General features: G+C 48.3%; 3 protein-coding genes and 1 pseudogene across 3 annotated transcripts; 1 reads left to right on the top strand and 3 right to left on the bottom strand.

The window, feature by feature from the left end:
* Nucleotides 1-792: 792 nt before the first annotated feature.
* On the bottom strand, nucleotides 793-4,142 carry LOC113875800 (zinc finger and SCAN domain-containing protein 5B-like). Its single transcript, XM_027514474.1, has 5 exons — nucleotides 4,123-4,142; nucleotides 3,528-3,924; nucleotides 3,049-3,261; nucleotides 1,800-1,944; nucleotides 793-1,439 (listed from the first exon to the last, which is right to left on the bottom strand). Exons 1-5 carry the CDS (start codon nucleotides 4,140-4,142, stop codon nucleotides 793-795), a joined length of 1,422 nt encoding a protein of 473 aa, XP_027370275.1.
* Nucleotides 4,143-6,558: 2,416 nt separating this feature from the next.
* LOC113875733 (zinc finger and SCAN domain-containing protein 5B-like) lies at nucleotides 6,559-9,543 on the bottom strand. Its single transcript, XM_027514425.1, has 4 exons — nucleotides 9,166-9,543; nucleotides 8,671-8,877; nucleotides 7,580-7,733; nucleotides 6,559-7,205 (listed from the first exon to the last, which is right to left on the bottom strand). Exons 1-4 carry the CDS (start codon nucleotides 9,541-9,543, stop codon nucleotides 6,559-6,561), a joined length of 1,386 nt encoding a protein of 461 aa, XP_027370226.1.
* A 2,339-nt stretch (nucleotides 9,544-11,882) lies between these two features.
* Nucleotides 11,883-12,212, bottom strand: LOC113875573 (annotated as a pseudogene).
* Nucleotides 12,213-16,131: 3,919 nt separating this feature from the next.
* On the top strand, nucleotides 16,132-19,112 carry LOC113875746 (zinc finger and SCAN domain-containing protein 5B-like). The gene is made up of 4 exons (XM_027514436.1): nucleotides 16,132-16,509; nucleotides 16,795-17,001; nucleotides 17,939-18,092; nucleotides 18,466-19,112. The coding sequence occupies exons 1-4, from the start codon at nucleotides 16,132-16,134 to the stop codon at nucleotides 19,110-19,112; spliced, it is 1,386 nt and encodes a 461-aa protein (XP_027370237.1).
* The last annotated feature ends 3,956 nt before the right edge of the window (nucleotides 19,113-23,068 follow it).

Raw genomic sequence — 23,068 nt, forward strand, 5'->3', positions numbered from 1 at the left:
AGTCACTGGGGAAGCCTTACAGAGGGATGATATGTCCACATAATAATGGCCATGTAACAAACCACAGCTATCATCTACTCCATATAAAAAATCTTGGGGATAGGGTGGGATGATTTGGGAGAATGGCATTGAAACATGTCTAATATCATATATGAAACGAGTCTCCAGTCCAAGTTCGACGCACGATAGTGGATGCTTTTGGCTGGTACACTGGGACGACCCAGAGGGATGATACAGGGAGGGAGGAGGGAGGAGGGTTCACGTTGGGGAACATGTGTATACCTGGGCAGATTCATGTTGATACATGGCAAAAACAATACAAGATAGTAAAGATAAAAAATAAAATAAAGAAAAAAAATCTTGTAAGGGGAAATACACAGGACACTTATTTGACAGAAATGTCTTTGTTTATTTGAAATTTAAATTTCACTGGTGATCCTCTTTTTCATCTGGATACTCTGCTATGAGCATCCTACTTTATGATGAAATCTTCCCTAATGGGGGGACAATCAGCAGTCACCTCAGTTTCACGAAGAAGAAAACTAATGAGACCTGCATTCACTGAAAGAAGAAAACACAGGCTACACTAAAGTAGAAAACGAATTCTGAAGGGAAAGATAAGTCACCACTCAATATTCACCTAATTCATGTGAATGGAACCCCATGGGTTCCAGTATGATCGTAAGTTCTTCACATGTCACCCTTTCATTGTATCACATAAGTGACAAATAATCCAGAATTTCCTTCTCGGAGCAGACGGCACTTGGACCTGATGGTGGGGTCCTGGGTGACTCATTTGGAATGGATTTTCCAGTCGCCTTTGAAAGTCTCAAGCTGACGGAAGGCACTGTGACACTCGGGGCACACGTAGGGCTTGAGCCTAGAGTGGGTGCGTCGGTGAACACTGAGGTTCCCTCGGTGGCTGAAAGCTCTGTCACAGTGCTCACAGCGGAAAGGCTTCTCCTGGGTGTGGGTCCTCTTGTGAGCGCGCAGTGTGGAGTCGTGGGTGAACTTCTTGAGGCAGACATCACAGCTGTAGGGCTTCTTGCCAGTGTGGATCTGCTCGTGAACCCACAGATGTGAAAGCTGTATGAACCCTTTGGCACAGATGTCGCATTGAAAGGGCCTCTCTCCTGTGTGTGTCCTCTGGTGCAAGGTAAGCTGAGATTGATAAGGAAAGCTCTTTTTGCAGACGCTGCATTCAGAGGGTGCCCGTCCCGGGGTTTCTGCTCCCTCAGGAAGACTGCTGGGTCCCACGGTGCCAGATGCACCAACGGAATGGGACCCAAGCTGTCCTGAGAACTCTCCTTGGTCCAAACACGTGGCTGCCTCTTGACACACGTCTTGGCATATTGGACCGCTGTCCCGCTTCCTTTTGACATGTCTGCGATACTTCAGAGGCCCTCCTCTGGATCCACTCGTGGTGGAAACGTCTCCCTCTGGAACACAGGAAGAAAGGGTTCAGAGCCACATTGTAAATATCAGTTTCTTCTTGAGGATTCTTCTGTCTCTCTAAGCTCCCAGAATTCGCTGAAAGAAATTCAGCACCACATTTAACAAGGAGCATTTTCTGTGCTGCTGGCCTCACTGGAAACCTGATGTTGGCTGAGAAGTTCCCATCAAGCAACCAAGCTAAGAGCCTGGACTGTGGGACACTGGAATGTTGATGATGGAGAAGGTTGGCACTGGACAATGATCTCCACCCACCCATCAAGGATGGTGATGCTGGCTACCCAGCCCCATGCCACCATGGGAGGGAGTCACTAACTCGGCTGAATTCCACGATTTTGAATACTCACCAGGACACTTCAGAAGTTCAGGTTCTTGAGATTGAAGGGTTTTTGTCTCTCCCCTGTCTTCTAGCAGGTCCTTCTCCAACTTCCCCCTGGGCGTCTGATGCTCCAGCTCACCTGTTTCAGGAACAGTCACTGGCTGGAGAGCTCTCTGGTCCTGACAAGAGACAAACAAGCAGAGTCAAAGCCATTTACCTTAGTCCATGGAAAACTGTTTCCTGTTTCCCCATCGGCCTCGTATCTTGATCTAAGACTCCAACTTATCTCATTTTAGGTGATATGCCCTGACTTCGTCTGGTCCACCCCATCACCCTGATTGATAATCATCTCCTGATACTCAAGGCTGTCCTGGATCTATACAGACTGTATCTTGCAATCAAATCAGGACATCACAGTTGGCACTCTGACTTCTCTATGCATAGGTCTCTCCAAATCATACCCACTCCTGCCTGCCCTTGACTCTGGAAGTAAAGAACTCTAGGTCCAGCTCTCTTGACTCCATCATTGTTGGAGATTTGCCTGGATGCATCTTTGCGATGGTGGTTACCCGGTACATAGGAAGATGATGTCCAGTATTCTTGGTCTCTACTCCATGCAAGTCAATAGCATCCCCTGCCTATACCCAACCTTATTTGAACAAATCAACTGTCTTCCATTCGTTCTTCAGTGTATGAAAGGGAAAGTGTTAGTCTGACTCTCTGCAAACCCATGGACTATAGCTGCCAGGTTCCTCTGTTCATGGGATTCTCCAGGCAAGAACATTAGAGTGTAGCCATTCCCTTCTATAGGGGATCTTCCTGACCCAGGGATCCAACCCAGGTCTCCTGCATTGTCAGCAGATTCTTCACCATCTGAGCCACCAGGGAAGCCCAATGTCTACTGGGGGGCATTTTGAGTCCACTTTAGAGTCACTCCTTCAGTTGCAAGGAATGATCATATTCTGAAATATGACGTGCCCTTGGGCAAAGTGGCTTGGGTAAATCACCTGTCAGTGCATTTACTTGCAGCAAATAGAACCTAGCATCATTTCAGGAAGACAGGATTCCCTTCTCCCCACTCCTAAGACTAGAAGCTTGCATAGCAGAGGGACAGAGATGGATTATCTTCATTCTCACAGTGATTAGAAAAAATGCCTAGGAACTGAATGTATCCACGGGAATTCCTGGAAGCAATGGGTCCATTCTTGTCCTTTGCCAAATCTCCCCATTACTCCAGCAGACACACCCACCTGACTCTCTTCTACCTGCTTACATGCTCTCTCCTGCTCCCCAGATAGGTTTGTGGCTCCTGGCAGATTCTGCAGCTCTTGACTTCCTTCCTGGCCATTCTCTGGAGGTATGACCGTCACAGGGGGTTGGGGCTCCCCACACGTGTCTCTCTCATCATCCATGTCACCAGCCTTGGATTCAACCATCTCAATATTGGGATCACGCACAAGATATTTCTGCCCTTGTATGCAGACTATGGTCTGTGAGGGGAGAAATCAATCAAGATCAGTCCGTATAAGACCTGGAATGTAGCTTTCAGGCATCCAATGGCATTGACAATAGAAGCTCCTGTTTGGTGTAAAAGATCTACGTCCTTCGAGTGAGACAGCCAAAAGGATCTCCCAAATTGCCCAACTGTGAACTTCTCTCACCTGTTTGGGAACCGCTGATACAAAGCCAAGGACCCGCAGGTCCTATCTTGTGATCCCTGCAGCTTGCACGTGTCTCCTTGTCCCACACCCATCACTAAGGTCCTATTCATCCAGGTCCTGGGTTTCTGCTTATTTTTCAGCATGTCCTCCAGGTCTTTGCAACTCTGCACCCCACTTTCTTTGAGCAGGACCTGGCACTCCAGGGGCATGCAGATCATGAACTGCTCCAGCACCAGCCTGTCCATCATCTGCTCCTTGGTGTGAAGATCCAGCCTCAGCCACAGCTGGCAGAGTTCACGGAGTCTCCTCAGATCCTCAACAGGGTCCCATTCCTCTGAGCTGCTAAATGTTCTGATCCGGACGTGCCAGATTTCCTGGTCACAGTCTGAGTTTTCCATGAGTGTGTCTTGGGGTGGCACGGATGCCGGTGACTCAGCCCCAGGGCTGTCTGTGATGTGTCCACAAGCCTGAAAAAATGTCTGGTACTCAGCCCTATTGATGGAGGAAATTTCCAGTAGAATTCTGAGCAAATGCTTCTAGAAGTGGGTGCCTAGTTGACACCTATGGAAATGGATTTCCTCTGCTTTTCCTCATCATTAAAGTCACTGGTTAGAAGTCTAGGGAGACAAAAAAAAAAAAAAGAAAGAAACAAATGGGTTTCATTTTTTTCCACCCTTCTGTCTCCCCTACATCCCAATATTGGACACCATTGCTCGACTCATTCAATATTTCATGAAACTGTCTGGTCAGAAATGACCATAGGGCTTCCTTGGTGGTCCAGTGGCTAAGAATCTGCTGCCAATGCAGGGGACATGGGTTTGATCCCTCATATGGGAAGACTCCGCCTGGCTCTACGCCTGTGCACCAGAACTCTTGAGCCTGAGAGGGGCAACTACTGAACCCGAGCTGTAGACTCCCAGCTCTGCCATGGGAGAAGCCACCGCAATGAAAGCCCATACCCCTCAGCTAGACAGTAGTCCCCTCTAGCTACGACTAGAGAAAGCCCTCACAGCAAAGAAGACCCAGCCCAGCCAAAATGAATGAATTAAAAAACTTAAAACTAATAATAATCATATATGTAGTTTTTAAATGGCCATAGGGTGCCACTCAGAAACTCTTGAAGAAAACGAGCCACCTCACAGCAACATGTGTGGAAACAGTCTTCTCCCCTTGCAGAAGAGCTGGATTAACCGTTGTTAACGTGGGGTTAGAGGAAGATCTCCTGTCACAAGGTCTCCCAACTAATGTAGGATGAACAGAAAGTGAGACCTTGGTGAAACCCACCCATGTGTCCTGATTTCTAGGCATCCTCCTTGGAGGTGCCCACTCATCGCTTACCCCTTCCAGGTCTCTTGCCTTCAGCCTCCTCAGGTCAGGCACTGGCTCTCAAAGTGTGTCTGGAGCTGAAATGTCTGTATTTATAGAGACTTGGGTGAAACTCCAGGGGTTTCCGGCCATAACCTCATCATCCCAGTGATTGGATAAAGGGCATGGAAGGAACCACTTTGGATAATCTGGGTAGATTCCATTTCCTGTGGAGACTCCAACAGGAAGAACCATTAAAGAGGCCACCATATTGGTTTGGCAGTAAACTTTGTCTAATGTATTTTATTTACTTTATACTTCGTGGATGGCATTTCTTGGGGCAACAGATTGATTTTCCTGATCTAATGAATTTTTTCTCTGCTTGGCAACTGTGAAGAAGTGCAATAATTGTAATACAACGGTGGTAATCAAATTGGGTTACCCAATCTTGTTTCTTTTCTCATGAATTAAGTCATCAAACACTTTTGTCTAAAATCAGCTGACGAGATCAACTGTAAGAAGCCATTTCAGAGAGGCATCACAGAAACCAGAGGTTGTACACCAGTAGAGAAAAAGAGGAGAAGGCAATGGCGCCCAACTCCAGTGCTCTGGCCAGGAAAATCGCATGGATGGAGAAGCCTGGTGGGCTACAGTCCATGGGGTCACTAAGAGTCGGACACGACTGAGCGACTTCACTTTCACATTTCCCTTTCATGCATTGGAGAAGGAAATGGCAACCCAGTCAGGTGTTCTTGCCTGGAGAATCCCAGGGACAGGGGAGCCTGGTGGGCTGCCATCTATGGGGTCCCACAATGTCGGACACGACTGGAAGGACTTAGCAGCAGTTAGCAGCAGCAGGGGAAAAGAATGACACTTATCAATTTAACAAGCCTTCTTTTTCTAAATACCTAAGGAAGCAGTATCCAAACTAGTACAAAGGGAACATATCTCAACATAATAATGGCCACATAGACAAAACCATGGCTATCACCCACCTGTAGCAAAGTCTTAGAAGAGAAAACACACAGCTCTTTGATAGAAATGTGTTTGTTTATTTGAAATTTAAATTACACAGGTGAACCTGTATTTAATCTAGCCATCTTGCTGCTGCTGCTGCTGCTGCTGCTAAGTCGCTTCAGTCATGTCCGACTCTGTGCAGCACCATAGATGGCAGCCCACCAGGCTCCCCCATCCCTCGGACTCTCCAGGCAAGAACACTGGAGTGGGTTGCCATTTCCTTCTCCAATGCATGAAAGTGAAAATTGAAAGTGAAATCGCTCAGTCATGTCTGATTCTTAGCGACCCCATGGACTGTAGCCCACCAGGCCCCTCCATCCATGGGATTTTCCAGGCAAGAGTACTGGAGTGGAGTGCCATTGCCTTCTCTAGCCATCCTGCTAGGAGAATCCTATTTTACAAGGAAATCACACCTGGCAGGAAGGCAATCAACAGTAGTTTCTCTGATGATGAGGTACTGATAAGCGGTGAGACACATCTTCATTGGAAGAACAAGAACAACACAAAGCGAAAACATGTAAGAAAACCAGAGTCTATAATCGTAAGGCAATTCTCCTCCAATTGAAAATACACAAAAGAAAAAGAAAACTACAGTCTATAGCAAAGTAGAAAACAAAATCCAAGGGAAAAACAAGTCATCACGCAAATATCCTAATTCACTCAAATATCCTAATTCACGTGAGTGGAACCCTCCTAAGCCCCTCCCCTGTCATCCACACTTTGTATCACACAGGTGACAAATCATTCTAAATTTTCTCATTAAAACAGAAAAGACCTGGACCTGAGGGCAGGGTCCTGAGCTAGTCATCTGGAATGGATTTTCCGGTGGCGTTTGAAAGTCCCCAGCTGACGGAAGGCTCTTTGACACTCGGGGCACACGTAGGGCTTTAGTCCAGAGTGGGTGCGTTGGTGAACACTGAGGTTCCCTCGGTGGCCGAAAGCTCTGTCACAGTGCTCACAGCGGAAAGGCTTCTCCTGGGTGTGGGTCCTCTTGTGAGCACGCAGTGTGGAGTTGTGGGCGAAGTTCTTGAGGCAGACATCACAGCTGTAGGGTTTCTCGCCAGTGTGGATCCGCTGGTGAACCCGCAGGTCTGAAGGCTGTATGAACCCTTTGGCACATATGTCGCATTGAAAGGGCCTCTCTCCTGTGTGTGTCCTCTGGTGCAAGGTAAGCTGAGATTGATAAGGAAAGCTCTTTTTGCAGACGCTGCATTCAGAGGGTGCCCGTCCCGGGGTTTCTGCTCCCTCAGGAAGACTGCTGGGTCCCACGGTGCCAGATGCACCAACGGAATGGGACCCAAGCTGTCCTGAGAACTCTCCTTTGTCCAAACACGTGGCTGCTTCTTGACACACGTCTTGGCAAGTTGGACTGCTGTCCCGCTTCCTTTTGACATGTCTGCGATTCTTCAGAGGACCTCGTCTGGATCCACTCGGAGTGGAAACGTCTCCCTCTGGAATACAAGAGGAAAGGCTTCAGGAGCCACATTTGAAGTATCACTTCCTTCCTGGGGACTCTCCCCTCTCACTCTGACCTCCCAGGATCTGCTGAAAGAAGAGATTCAGCACCATATTTATCAAGGAGCGTTCACCATGGTGCCGGCCTCATTGGAACCATCCCTAATCTTGGCTACAGACTTCCCAGCAACCAAACGACCTAAGAGTCTAGCTGATGAAACACTCTGGAACGTTGACGATGGAGAAGGTTGGCATTGGAGAACCAACTCCTACCGCACAACACCGAGGGGAGGGAATGGTGGGTACCCCTTCCTGGACATCAGTGGAGGCAGTCATTACATCCTGTGGTCTCCAAGTTTTTAATACTCACCACGATCCTGTAGAAGTTCAGGCTCTTGAGACGAAAGGGTTCTTGTCACTCCTGTGTCTTCCAGCAGGTCCTTCACCAAGTACTCCCTGGAGGGCGTCTGACCCTCCAGTTCATCTGTTTCAGGAATGGTCTCTGGTGGGAGAGCTTTCTGGAGCTGACAAGGGGCAACCAAGCAGAGTCAATCCCACTGCCTTAGCCCACGGCAAGCTCTGTCTCCTCTTTCCCCACCTGCCTCGTACCCTGATCTCACACTCCAGCTTTCTGAGTATCAGTTTGGGGGATATGCCCTGACTGCTTCCCATCACCCTGATTGGCAATCCTCTTCTGATTCCCATGTCTGTCCTTGATCTATACCGACCACCTCTGGCAAAAGTCCAGACTTCACAGCTGGCTCTGCCAATTCTCTTTGCACATATCTCTCCACCTCATCTCACATTCTCCAGGCCCTGAATCTGAAAGCAGAGGATTCTGGCTCTAGGGCTCCTGACTTCACCACTTGTTGATACCTTGCCTGGATTTCTCTTCGACATGGAAGGTGGCCTGGGGCATAATAAGATGATAAGCAGTATAGTTGTTATACTGTATAGCTCTATTCTACACTATGTAGCTCTATTCACGAGAAATCAGTAGCATCTCCTCCCCCGATTCACATTTCAAAAAAATCCACTGTCTCCAGACATACTCCAAATTCTGAGGGGGAAAATGACTCCAATGGGGAACTTGTTATTCAATTCAAGGTGTTTACAATATCCCCCAATATTAGTGCCTCTGACGAAATCCATCATGGGTGAAACAGCTGTGAGTTCATTTACCCCTGATGAACCCACCCAGCACCATCCCGTGGAAACGGGACTCCTCTGCCCTCATGCTTAGGGCCACAAGCTTTCATGGTGAAGGACTATGAAAGATGGATTGTCTTCATTCTCACACTGGATGGAAAACGGCCGGGAACAGAATGCATCCATGGGAATTCCTGGAGGCAGTGGGTCCATTCCTGTCCTTTGCCAAACTCTCCCAATTACTTCCACAACCACGCCCACCCGATCCTCTTCTACCTGCTCCCAGACTGGAGGTCAGGACATCACACTCACCTGCCCCCTCGACAGGTCCTTGCCTCCTGGCAGATGCTGCACGTCTTGGCTTTCCTGCTGGCCCTCATCTGGAGGGACGACATTGATTGTAGACTGGGGCTCCCTGGCTTGGTCTCTCTCACTGTGCCCTTCATTGACCTCAGATCCTAACATCTCAACACCCGAGACTGGCATCAAAAAATCCTCGCCTTGGACACGGACTACAGCCTGTGACAAAAAATTCAAATAGGATTAGTCTCCCTTCACAAGATCCAAAAAGGTATTCATTGCATATACTACCTTAGAAGGCCACCTCCTGGGAATGACATTTGAAAGACCAACACCCTCAAAGTGAGGATGTACAGAAACATCTCCAGTGATGCCACAGGCCAAGTGCTCGCCCCTCTGGCAATCACTGATTGACAGCCAAGCCCTCTGATCCTTCTCCTTCATCTCCCAGCTCCCAGCCCCTGATGCCACCATTCCGTCTCACAGGGTCACTAGGGTCCTACTCACCCATTTCGTCAGTTTCTGCTTCTTTCTCAGCACCTCTTCCAGATCCTTACAAGTCTCGGCACCACTACTTTTGACTAAGACCTGGATGTCCGGTGGCATGCACATCACGAATTGCTCCAGCACCAGCCTGTCCACCATCTGCTCCTTGGTGTGAAGATCCGGCCTCAGCCACAGACCGCAGAGTTCACGGAGCCTCCTCAGAGCGTTGATCGGGTCGGATTCGTCCGAGCTGCTAAATGTTCTGAAGCGGACCCGCAACACTTCAAGGTCGGAGTCGGGGTTTTCCCTTCGGGTGCCTTGGCGTGGCGCAGACGCTGGCGACTCTGCTCCGGGGCTGTCGGCGACGGGGCCACGACCCTTTCTCTGGTTATTAGCCATACCGACTGTAGACTTTTTCAGTAGGACTCTGGGCAAATGCTTCTAGAGTCGGTGCCCAACTGACCCCGATGGAAAGGAATTTCCTCTTGCTTTTCCTCAGTAATAGATTCAGTATTCAGAAATAGGGGGCAAAAAAGAAAAACGAATGCAGCCAATTAGTTTTATTTTCATCCACCCTACCATCCCTCATCCCAATACTGGACATTATTCCCCCCTCAGAATTTCACACCAGGGACAAGAATCCATTCTCTTATTCCTCTGACATCCATCTTATAGTACAAGAAACTGAGTGGGCAAAAATCTCCACAGGGCAGTGCTTTAAAGCCCTTGTTGGAAAAATGAAGCACACCACACGACACCATGGAGTGTGGAAACAATCTCATCTCACAGAAGATTCCACAAATGAACCACAGTTCACGTGTGGCCGGAGGGAGATCGGTGGATTTCACACGGTCTCTGAGCGAATGCAAGGTGAACAGAAAGCCAGGACTTACTGAAACCCACTTCCACGTGCCCTGACTTCGAGCGTTCTCTTTAGACATTTCCCATCAATTACCTCCTTGAAGCCTTCTCGCCTCGGTCCTCCTCAGTTGGGGACTTGCTCTCAAACTCGGCCGGCGGAGAAACGTGTCTCTATGGAGCTGGAAGAAATGCCGGACCTCTCGGCCTGTTACCCAATCGGCGCATGGATTCGTTGGGGGCGGGGCAAACCATTCTAGATAATCCCACTTTACTTAATCACAGGGATTCGATTGCCCATGGAAACTCGCTCAGGACAAACCACGATTTACTAAAGAGGCCTCCATAGTGATTTAGCCACAGATTCTGTGTTTTTTTTTTCTGTTTTTGGCCAATCAGGGGGGCAGGTTCGGTCTCAGTTCCCAGACCGCGGAAGGAAACCACGCCACCCGCAGCGGGAGCGCTAAGTCTCACCCGCTGGACCGCTAGGGAAATCCCTCGGTTTCCTTTTGGATTTGATTGATTTTGGACTTTGGGGACTGCATTTTGGGGTGAACGGACTGGTTTAAATGATCTCGTGAATTTTTGGTCTCATTCCCTGGAGAGTTTGACGGAGTCATAGACATGATGGTGGGAGCCAGATCCGTTTGACTCCTGTCTTCTTTCTGTTCTTGTGAGATAAGTCTTCAAAGGCTTTTCTAAAATCAGCTAATGAGCTAAGGTGTGAGAAAACCCGATTCAAAACCTTTTTGAAGACTAGAAGTTGTACACCAATAGGAAAAAAGAATGACACCTATCACTTTTGGAAGCCTTCCTTTTTTCCAAACACCTCGTGAAGAAATCCCTGAACAAGTATGGCGTGCGTCAATCTATCTCAGCCTAATAACAGCCATGTAGGCAAAACCACGGCTATCACCTATTCCCTGTAGAAAAGTCTTAGAAAATACACAGACACTCTTTGACAAAAATGTGTTTATTTAAATTTAAATTCCACGGCAGAGCCTGGCCTCTGTGCCAGGAACATGCAGTTTTACAGTGAAGTCCCACCTAACAGGAAGGCAGTCAGCAGTAGGCTCAGTTTCATGATGAACTTCTGAGAACTAATGAGACATGCTTTCAGTAGAAGAATAACAAAAGAAAACAAAAACTGATTGAAACAGGCTACACTAAAGTATAAAACAAAATCCAAAGGGAACGATAAGCCATCACTCAAATATCCTCCTCATTCATGTAAATGGAAGCCCCTGGACCCAATATCCTCCGAAGCTCTTCCCATGTCATCCACCCTTTGTCTTACAGAAGTGACAAATCATTGTGAATTTCCTTCTTGGAGCAGAAGGACTTGGACCCGACAGGCAGGGTCCAGGGCCAGTGGTTCAGAATGGGTTTCCTGGTGGGATTTGAGACACCCCAGGGAGCAGAAGGCAGGTGACACTCGGGGCACATGTAGAGCTCGAGCCCCGTGTGTGACCACTGGGGTTCCCACTGTGGTTGAAAGCTTTTTCACAGTGCTCACAGAAGAAAGGCTTCTCTTGGATGTGGGTCCTCTGGTGAGCATGCAGCGTGGAGTCGTGGGGCACCTTCTTGGGGCAGAAATCGCAGCTGTAGGGCTTCTCGCCCACGTGGGTCTCCAGGTGATCACATGGGTCCGGAGGCTGCATGAACCATTGCACATTGATGTTGCTTTTTTCTTTGTTTAATTTAAAGGGCCGTCTCTCTTTAATGCTGTTCCAGAATAAGAGCCCATTCCTTTGATAAGCACGGGCTCAGCAGAAGGCTCAAAGGATGCGTGTAAAAGACTGTTTCCAAAGGCTCCAGAGATGACCCCAACTCTGCTTCCTGCTTCCCCTGGACAATACTCCATCTCCTGGGTGGGGCGGCTACTTGGTCCAGCTGACTTTAGGAATGTCATAGTGCTCCGTGAGCGTGTCCAGGTGTCTGTTGAAGTCCTCCACTCTCTGCTTGTGGGATTTGGATGCTTTCTTCAGGATCCTCTCCATTTGTCGCTTCTCCTGCACCTTCTCAAAGGCCACCTGGGCTGGGTCGAGGTGGCGCCTCAGCTCCTCCTCCTGGTTCTTCTGGATTTTTCCCATCGTTGCCAGGAGTTTTGCCTTGTCTCTGTCCTTTTTCTTCTTCCACTTGGTCACGCCAAGCTCTGTGACTCCTTTCAGCTTCAGGGGTCCCTTTTGGACCTGCTCGTAGGCGTCCATGCTGCCCATCTTTGGATTCAGATTTCTAAGTGGACAAGAGTGTGGGGTCAGTTTTTCAAATGGAAATTGGGACAATATCGTTCTCCTGTGTAGATCCAAGAGGTTCCCTCTGTATGGGTTAACAGCAATGAACATAGACGAACATCTCTGCTTTGCCCAGGGGGCCAGGGTTCAGAAAGCCTTGAGGAATTAATGCAGCACACCACACCACAGCATGGAGGGTGGCAACACCCTATAAATCAAGGTGATTTATAAACCTATAAATCAGATGGAGGCAGGCGGGGGGAACCTGAAAGACCTCTTATTTAAAATGTCTTTTCACCAAGAGAAGGATCTGTGTTCCACTATAGTTCCCAAGTTCCATTTACATGTTTCAAGTCCATTCTTCCCCCCTCACAGAGAGCTCAGGAGGCAACCATAGTTCATATGGAGTTTAAGGGAGATCTACTGCTTTCACAAGATCTTTGAGCTGATGCAAGGTGAGTAGAAAACCCAGCCTTCCGAAACCCACCACCTCCTTCTGTATTGATTCCCAAACCTTCTCCTTAGATGTTCTCACTCATCACTTACCTCCTTTGAGCCCTCTTGCTGTCAGACTCCTCAAGTCGGTGACTGGCTATCAGAATGTGTCTGGGGCTGAAACATCTCTATTTATAGAGAGGCAGAGGAAATGGCAAGGGTCCTGCTTATTACCCCATCAGCACAGCGATTGTGCAAGGGTGGTTCAAGCCATTTATATGACCTCATTTTAGATAATCCAATTATCCACGGATCCAGTTTCACACGGACACTCCACCGGAAAAAAAAAAAACAACACAATTTATCAAAGAGGCCTCCATGTTGGTTTTCTGGTATACTTCTCTGATAGCTCAGGTGGTAAAGGATCCACCTGCAATGCAGGAGACGCTGTAGTAATTCCTGGGTCAGGAAGATCTACTGGAAAAAGGCTAGGCTACTCACTCAGTATTCTTGGGCTTCCCTTATGGCTCAGCTGGGAAAGAAGTAAAGTGAAAGTCTTTCACTCATGTCCGACACTTTGTGACCCCGTGGATATACAGTCCATGGAATTCTCCACACCAGAAAACGAGTTGGTAGCTGTTCCCCTCTCCAAGGGATCTTACCAACCCAGGGAGCAAAGCCAGGTCTCCCGCATTGCAGGCAGATTCTTTACCACCAGGGAAGTCCATGCACTTTTTGGTAGTAAGATTGATTTTCCTGGTCTATCAAATACTTTTCTCATTTACCTGGAGAGTTGGAAGGAGTCAAAGCATAGGTATCTGAAAGTTTTACCTAGTTTGGTTAGTGGCGGAAGAAGAAAAAGGACATAGACAAGGCCAAACTCCTGGAAACGATGGGAAAAATCCAGAAGAACCAGGATGAGGATCTGAAGCGCCACCTCGATAAGCGGACCCCAGCCCAGGAGGCCTTTGAGAAGGTGCAGGAGAAGCAACAAATGGAGAGGATCCTGAAGAAAGCCTCCAAAACCCACAAGCAGAGAGTGGAGGACTTCAACAGACACCTGGACACGCTCACGGAGCACTATGACATTCCTACAGTCAGCTGGACCAAGTAGCCGCCCCACCCAGGACATGGAGTATTTTCCAGGGGAAGCAGGAAGCAGAGTTGGGGTCATCTCTGGAGCCTTTGGAAACATTTTTTTACACACATCCTTTAGAATCTTCTGCTGAGCCCGTGCTTATCAAAGGAATGGGCTCTTATTCTAGAACTGCATTAAAGAGAGAGGGCCCTTTAAATTACAAAGAGAAAAAAGCAACATCCATGTCCAATGGTTCATGCAGCCTCTGGACCTATGTCGTCACCAGGAGACCCACGCAGGCGAGAAGCCCTACAACTGTGATCTCTACCCCAAGAAGTTCCCCCACGACTCCACGCTGCAGGCTCACCAGAGGAACCACACCCAAGAGAAGCCTTTATGCTGTGAGCACTGTGAAAAAGCTTTCAATCACAGTGGGAACCTCAGTGGACACACTGTGGGCTGGAGCCCTACATGTGCCCTGAGTGTTACCAGCCTTCTGCTCCCTGGGGTGTCTCAAATCCCACCAGGAAACCCATTCCGAACCACTGGTCCAGGACCCTGCCCTCGGGTCCAAGTCCTTTCTGCTCCAAGAAGGAAATTCACAATGATTTGTCACTTCTGTAACACAAAGGGTGGATGACATGGGAAGAGCTTCGGAGGATATTGGGTCCAGGGGGTTCCATTTACATGAATGAGGAGGATATTTGAGTGATGGCTTATCGTTCCCTTTGGAATTTGTTTTCTACTTTAGTGTAGCCTGTTTCAAAAAGTTTTTGCTTTCTTTTGTTATTCTTCTACTGAAAGCATGTCTCATTAGTTATCAGTACTTCATCATGAAACTGAGCCTACCGTTGACTGCCTTCCTGTTAGGCAGGACTTCTCTGTAAACCTGCATGGTCCTGGCACAGAGGCCAAGCTCTCCAGTGGAATTTAAATTTCAAATAAACACATTTCTGTCAAATGTGTCTGTGTAGTTTCTAAGACTTTTCTACAGGGAATAGGTGATGGCCGTGGTTTTGCCTACATGGCTGTTATTATGCTGAGATAGATTCACTCACTCCATACTTGTTCAGGGATTTCTTCCTGAGGTGTTTCGAAAAAGGAAGGCTTCCGAAAGTAATAGGTATCATTCTTTTTTCCTATTGGTGTACAACTTCCAGTCTTCAAAAAGGCTACTTAGAAATCGGGTCTTCTCACACCTTAGCTCATCAGCTGATTTTAGAAAACCGTTTGAAGACTTATCTCACAAGAACAGAAAGACGAGAGGAGTCAAACCCATCTGGTTCCCACCACCATATCTCTGACTCCGTCAAACCCTCCAGGCAGTGAGACCAAAAATTCTCGAGATCATTAAAACCAGTCCGTTCACCCCAAACTGCAGTCGCTAAAGTCCAAAATCAATCAAATCCAAAAGGAAACCGAGGGATTTCCCTAGCGGTCCAGCGGGTGAGCCTCAGCGCTCCCGCTGCAGGCCGAGTGGTTTCCTTCCGCGGTCTGGGAACTGAGACCGCACTTGCCTCCCTGCTTGGCCAAAAACAGAACAAAACGAATACACAGAACCTGTCGCTAAATCACTATGGAGGCGTCTTTAGTAAATCGTGGTTTCTCCTGAGTGAGTTTCCATGGGCAATCAAATCCCTGTGATTAAGTAACGTGGAATTATCTAGAATGGCTTGCCCCGCCCTCAACGAATCCATGCGCCGATTGCGTAACAGGCCGAGAGGTCCGGCATTTCTTCCAGCTCCATAGAGAGACGCTTCTCCGCCGGCCGAGTTTGAGAGCAAGTCCCCAACTGAGGAGGACCGAGGCGAGAAGGCTTCAAGGAGGTAATTGATGGGAAATGTCTAAAGAGAACGCTCGAAGTCAGGGCACGTGGAAGTGGGTTTCAGTAAGTCCTGGCTTTCTGTTCACCTTGCATTCGCTCAGAGACCGTGTGAAATCCACCGATCTCCCTCCGGCCACACGTGAACTGTGGTTCATTTGTGGAATCTTCTGTGAGATGAGATTGTTTCCACACTCCATGGTGTCGTGTGGTGTGCTTCATTTTTCCAACAAGGGCTTTTAAGCAGTGCCCTGTGGACAGTTTTGACCACACAGTTTCTTGTACTGTAAGATGGATGTCGGAGGAATAAGAGAATGGATTCTTGTCCCTGGTGTGAAATTCTGAGGGGGGAATAATGCCCAGTATTGGGATGAGGGATGGTAGGGTGGATGAAAATAAAACTAATTGGCTGCATTCGTTTATCTTTTTTGCGGCCATATTTCTGAATACTGAATCTGTTACTGAGGAAAGCAAGAGGAAATTCCTTTCCATTGGGGTCAGTTGGGCACCCACTTCTAGACCATTTGCCCAGAGTCCTACTGAAAAGCTCTAGAGTCGGTATGGCTGAGAACCAGACAAGGGGTCGTGGCCCCTTCGTGGACAGCCCCGGAGCAGGGTCGCCAGCGTCTGCGCCACACAAAGACACCCGAAGGGAAAACCCCGACTCCGACCTGGAAAAGTTGCGCGTCCACTTCAGAACGTTTAGCAGCTCGGACGAATCCGACCCGATCAAGGCTCTGAGGAGGCTCCGTGAACTCTGCAGTCTGTGGCTGAGGCCGGATCTTCACACCAAGGAGGACATGGTGGACAGGCTGGTGCTGGAGCAGTTCGTGATGTGCATGCCACCGGACATCCAGGTCTTAGTCAAAAGTAGTGGTGCCGAGACTTGTAAGGATCTGGAAGAGGTGCTGAGAAAGAAGCAGAAACTGACGAAATGGGTGAGTAGGACCCTAGTGACCCTGTGAGACGGAACGGTGGCATGAGGGGCTGTGAGCTGGGAGATAAAGCAGAAGGATCAGAGGGCTTGGCTCTAAATCACTGATTACCACAGGGGTGAGCACTTGGCCTGTGGCATCACTGGAGGTTTCTTTGGTCCTCACTTTGAGGGTGTTGGTCTTTCAAATGTCATTCCCAGGAGGTGGGCTTCTAGGGTGGGATACACAATGAATACCTTTTTGGATCTTGTGAAGGGAGACTGATCCTATCTGAATTTTTTGTCACAGGCTGTAGTCCGTGTCCAAGGCGAGGATTTTTTGATGCCAGTCTCGGGTGTTGAGATGTTAGGATCTGAGGTCAATGAAGGGCACAGTGAGAGAGACCAAGCCAGGGAGCCCCAGTCTACAATCAATGTCGTCCCTCCAGATGAGGGCCAGCAGGAAAGCCAAGACGTGCAGCATCTGCCAGGAGGCAAGGACCTGTCGAGGGGGCAGGTGAGTGTGATGTCCTGACCTCCAGTCTGGGAGCAGGTAGAAGAGGATCGGGTGGGCGTGGTTGTGGAAGTAATTGGGAGAGTTTGGCAAAGGACAGGAATGGACCCACTGCCTCCAGGAATTCCCATGGATGCATTCTGTTCCCGGCCGTTTTCCATCCAGTGTGAGAATGAAGACAATCCATCTTTCATAGTCCTTCACCATGAAAGCTTGTGGCCCTAAGCATGAGGGCAGAGGAGTCCCGTTTCCACGGGATGGTGCTGGGTGGGTTCATCAGGGGTAAATGAACTCACAGCTGTTTCACCCATGATGGATTTCGTCAGAGGCACTAATATTGGGGGATATTGTAAACACCTTGAATTGAATAACAAGTTCCCCGTTGGAGTCATTTTCCCCCTCAGAATTTGGAGTATGTCTGGAGACAGTGGATTTTTTTGAAATGTGAATCGGGGGAGGAGATGCTACTGATTTCTCGTGAATAGAGCCACATAGTGTAGAATAGAGCTATACAGTATAACACCTATACTGCTTATCATCATATTATGCCCCAGGCCACCTTCCATGACGAAGACAAATCCAGGCAAGGTATCAACAAGTGGTGAAGTCAGGAGCCCTAGAGCCAGAATCCTCTGCTTTCAGATTCAGGGCCTGGAGAATGTGAGATGAGGTGGAGAAATATTTGCAAAGAGAATTGGCAGTGCCAGCTGTGAAGTCTGGACTTTTGCCAGAGGTGGTCGGTATAGATGTAGGACAGACATGGGAATCAGAAGAGGACTGCCAGTCAGGGTGATGGGAAGCAGTCAGGGCATATCCCCCAAACTGATATCCAGAAAGCTGGAGTGTGAGATCAGGGTACGAGGTGGGTGGGGAAAAAGGAGACAGAGCTTGCCGTGGGCTAAGGCAGTGGGATTGACTGTGCTTGGTTGCCCCTTGTCAGCTCCAGAAAGCTCTCCCGCCGGAGACCATTCCTGAAACAGGTGAACTGGAGGGTCAGACGCCCTCCAAGGAGTACTTGGTGAAGGACCTGCTGGAAGACACAGGAGTGACAAGAACCCTTTCGTCTCAAGAGCCTGAACTTCTGCAGGATCGTGGTGAGTATTAAAAACTTGGAGACCACAGGAGGTACTGACTGCCTCCACTGATGTCCAGGATGGGGTACCCAGCATTTCCATCCCTTGTTGTTGTGGGGTAGGAGTTGGTTTTCCAATGCCAATCTTCTCCATCGTCAACGTTCCAGAGTGTTTCATCAGCTAGACTCTTAGGTAGTTTGGTTTCTGGGAAGTCTGTAGCCAAGATTAGGGATGGTTCCAATGAGGCCGGCACTATGGAAAATGCTCCTTGATAAATATGGTGCTGAATGTCTTCTTTCAGCAGATTCTGGGAGGGCAGAGAGAGAGGGGAGAGTCCCCAGGAAGGAAGTGATACTTCAAATGTGGCTCTGAACCCTTTCCTTTTGTGTTCCAGAAGGAGATGTTTCCACTCCGAGTGGATCCAGACGAGGTCCTCTGAAGAATCGCAGACATGTCAAAAGGAAGCGGGACAGCACTCCCACTTGCAAAGACGTGGGTAAAGAAGCAGCCACGTGTTTGGACCAAGGAGAGTTCTCAGGACAGCTTGGGTCCCATTCCGTTGGTGCATTTGGCAACGTGGGACCCACCAGTCATTCTGAGGGAGCAGGAACCCCGGGACGGGCACGCTCTGAATGCAAGGTGTGCAAAAAGAGCTTTCCTTATCAATCTCAGCTTACCTTGCACCAGAGGAGACACACAGGAGAGAGGCCCTTTAAATGTGACATCTGTGCCAAAGGGTTCATACAGCCTTCAGATCTGCGGGTTCACCAGCGGATCCACACTGGAGAGAAGCCCTACAGCTGTGATATCTGCCTCAAGAAGTTCACCCACAACTCCACGATGCATGCTCACAAAGTGACCCATTCCCAGGAGAAGCCTTTCCGCTGTGAGCACTGTGACAGAGCTTTCGGCTACCGAGCGAACCTCAGTGTTCACCAACGCACCCACTCTGGCCTCAAGCCCTACGTGTGCCCCGAGTGTCACAGGGCCTTCAGTCAGCTGGGGACTTTCAAACGCCACCGGAAAATCCATTCCAGATGACTGGCTCAGGACCCTGCTCTCAGGTCCAGGTCTTTCTGTTTTAATGAGAAAATGAGAATGATTTGTCACCTGTGTGATACAAAGTGTGGATGACAGGGGAGGGGCTTAGGAGGACTGTGGAACCCAGTGGGATTCCATTCGCGTGAATTAGGATACTTGAGTGTTGACTTACTTTTCCCTTTTGATTTTGTTTTCTACTTTGCTATAGACTATAGTTTTATTTTTCATTTGTTTATTTTCAATTGGAGGATAATTGCCTTATGGTGTTAGACTCTGGTTTTCTTACATGTTTTCGCTTTGTGTTGTTCTTGTTCTTCCAATGAAGCTGTGTCTCACTGGTTCTCAGTACCTCATCATCAGAGTGAGGCTACTGCTGATTGCCTTCCTGCCAGGTGTGATTTCCTTGTAAAATAGGATGCTCCTACCAGGACAGCTAGATAAATACAGGATCACCAGTGAAATTTAAATTTCAAATAAACAAACAAATTTCTATCAAAGAGCTGTGTGTTTTCTCTTCTAAGACTTTGCTACAGGTAGGTGATAGCCACGGTTTTTTCAATGTGGCCATTATTATGTTGAGATAGGTTCCCTTTGTACTAGTTTGCATACTGCTTCCTTAGGTATTTAGAAAAAGAAGGCTTCTTAAATTGATAAGCGTCATTCTTTTCCCCTCCTGCTACTGCTGCTGCTAAGTTGCTTCAGTCGTGTCCGACTTTGTGCGACCTCATAGACGGAAGCCCACCAGGCTTCCCCATCCCTGGGATTCTCCAGGCAAGAACGCTGGAGTGGGTTGCCATTTCCTTCTCCAATGCTTGAAAGGGAAATGTGAAAGTGAAGTCACTCAGTCATGTCTGACTCTAGCCCACCAGGCTCCTCCATCCATGGGATTTTCCAGGCAAGAGTACTGCAGTGGGGTGCCATTGCCTTCTCCTCTTTTTCCCTACTGGTGTACAACCTTGGGTTTCCTTGATGCCTCTCTGAAATGGCTTCTTACAGTTGATCTCGTCAGCTGATTTTAGACAAAAGTCTTTGATGACTTAATTCATGAGAAAAGAAACAAGATTGGGTAACCCAATTTGATTACAACCATTGGATTACAATTACTGGACTGCTTCACAGTCTCCAAGCAGAGAAAAAATTCATCAGATCAGGAAAATCAATCTGTTTCCCCAAGAAATGCCATCCACAATTCTAAAGTAAATAAAATACATTAGAGAAAGGTTACTGCCAAACCAATATGGTGGCCTCTTTAATGGTTCTTCCTGTTGGAGTCTCCATAGGAAATGGAATCTACCCAGATTATCCAGAGTGGTTCCTTCCATGCCCTTTAGCCTATCAGTGGGATGGTGAGGTTATGGCCAGAAATCCCTGGAGTTTCACCCAAATCTCTATAAATACAGACATTTCAGCTCCAGACACACTTTGAGAGCCAGTGCCTGACCTGAGGAGGCTGAAGGCAAGAGACCTGGAAGGGGTAAGCGATGAGTGGGCACGTCCAAGGAGGATGCCTAGAAATCAGGACACACGGCTGGGTTTCCAAAAGATCTTGCTTTCTGTTCATCTTACATTAGCTGGGAGACCTTGTGACAGGAGATCTTCCTCTAACCCCACGTGTAATCCAGCTCTTCTGCAAGGGGAGAAGAATGTTTCCACACATGTTGCTGTGAGGTGGCTGGTTTTCTTCAAGGGTTTCTGAGCGGCACCCTATGGCCATTTAAAAACTACATATATATTTATTATTAGTTTTAAGTTTTTTAATTCATTCATTTTGGCTGGGCTGGGTCTTCTTTGCTGTGAGGGCTTTCTCTAGTCGTAGCTAGAGGGGACTACTGTCTAGCTGAGGGGTATGGGCTTCTCTTTGTGGTGACTTCTCCCATGGCAGAGCTGGGAGTCTACAGCTCGGGTTCAGTAGTTGCCCCTCTCAGGCTCAAGAGTTCTGGTGCACAGGCGTAGAGGCAGGCGGAGTCTTCCCATATGAGGGATCAAACCCATGTCCCCTGCATTGGCAGCAGATTCTTAGCCACTGGACCACCAAGGAAGCCCTATGGTCATTTCTGACCAGAGAGTTTCATGAAATATTGAATGAGTCGAGCAATGGTGTCCAATATTGGGATGTAGGGGAGACAGAAGGGTGGAAAAAAATGAAACCCATTTGTTTCTTTTTTTTGTCTCCCTAGACTTCTAAGAAGTGACTTTAATGCTGAGGAAAAGCAGAGGAAATCCATTTCCATAGGCGTCAACTGGGCACCCACTTCTAGAAGCATTTGCTCAGAGTCCTACTGGAAATTTGCTCCATCAATACGGCTGAGGACCAGACATTTTTTCAGGCTTGTGGACACATCACAGACAGCCCTGGGGCAGAGTCACTGGCGTCCGTGCCACCCCAAAACACACTCATGGAAAACTCACCTGCACCATACAAGACCCAGGTTCGATCCCTTCATCAGAAAGATCCCCTGGAGAAGGGAATGGTAACCCACTCCAGTATTCTTGCCTGGAGAATCCCATGGACAGAGGAGCCTGGCAGGCTATGGCCTGTTGGGTTGCAAAGAGTCGGACATGACTGAAGCGACTGAGCACCCACTCGAGCATTTAAAGTAACTGTATTCTTTTGGAATTATGAACTGTTAGGTAATGTAATATTAATGCCCTTTTGAACACTGAGATTCTAGGGTGTCTCTGCTTGAAAAGATTCTTCAAGTTAGCACTCTTTCATCCCACCTGGCTCTCCTCCAGCAGAAATGAAGAGAGGTCATTTGGAGCAGAATGGAGATAATGAAGTATTTCTTTTCAAAGAATCAGCATTTTCTTCTATTAATTAGCCTGGGAATTTGTTGGGGGCGGCAAACTCAAGGATGATATTGTAATAGATATTGCTGTCTGGATGCTCGCACTTAAAAGCCAATACAGAGGCCAGGTTGGGGGAAAGAAAAGTTAGCTTTATTTTCGATGCCAGAAACTGTTGAAAGTGAAAGTGAAGTTGCTCAGTCATGTCCAACTCTTTGCGTCCCCGTGGACTGTAGCCTACCAGGTTCCCCCGTCCATGGCATTTTCTGGGCAAGAGTACTGGACTGGGTTGCCATTTCCTTCTCCAACAACTGTGGAGGGCGGGGCACTGTGGCCACTGCTGAGTTTTCCAAACTTGCTGACTTATTGAGTGCAACACTTTCACAGCATCATGTCTGAGGATTTGAAATAGCTCAACTGGAATTCCATCACCTCCACTAGCTTTGTTCATAGTGATTCTTCCTAAGGCCCACTTGACTTCACATTCCAGGCTGTCCGGCTCTAGGTGAGTGATCACACCTTCGGGATTATCTGGGTCGTGAAGATCTTTTTTGTATAGTTCTGTATATTCTTGCCTGGAGAAGGAAATGGCAACCCACTCCAGTGTTCTTTCCTGGAGAATCCCATGGACAGAGTAGCCTGGTAGGCTGCAGTCCATGGGGTCGCACAGAGTCGGACACAACTGAAGTGACTTGGCAGGCAGCAGGCAGTATATTCTTGCCAGCTCTTATTCATATCTTCTGCTTCTCTTGGGTCCATACCATTTCTGTCCTTTATTGTGCCCATCCTTGCATGAAATCTTCCCTTGGCAAATCCAAATCCTTTCTCACACCCTCAGAGGGCACCACTCCTCACACTCTCTACCTTCTCCTCCACTCCCCAGCCACCTTGCACACCTGACCACACCAAGCCCAGCTGGCTTTGCGGTCTGGTTTCTAGGGTTTTCCTCCGCTGTCTGGAAAGTCCTTCCCCCGACACCCTCAGGTTGTCTTCCGATCTCCACACAATCAGTGGTTCTTTGGAGACGGACAGGCCTGGCTGTTGCTTTATCACCCGGCATCTCACTCCATCACCACGTTTCCTCAATAGCAGTTTCTCAGCCTCGGTATGTATTTTATTTTTAAATCCATTTATTTTCGGCTGTGCTGGGTCTTCGTTGCTGCTCGGGG

The sequence above is a fragment of the Bos indicus x Bos taurus genome, chromosome 18, assembly GCF_003369695.1.
Source record: "Bos indicus x Bos taurus breed Angus x Brahman F1 hybrid chromosome 18, Bos_hybrid_MaternalHap_v2.0, whole genome shotgun sequence".
Taxonomy (NCBI): domain Eukaryota; kingdom Metazoa; phylum Chordata; class Mammalia; order Artiodactyla; family Bovidae; genus Bos; species Bos indicus x Bos taurus.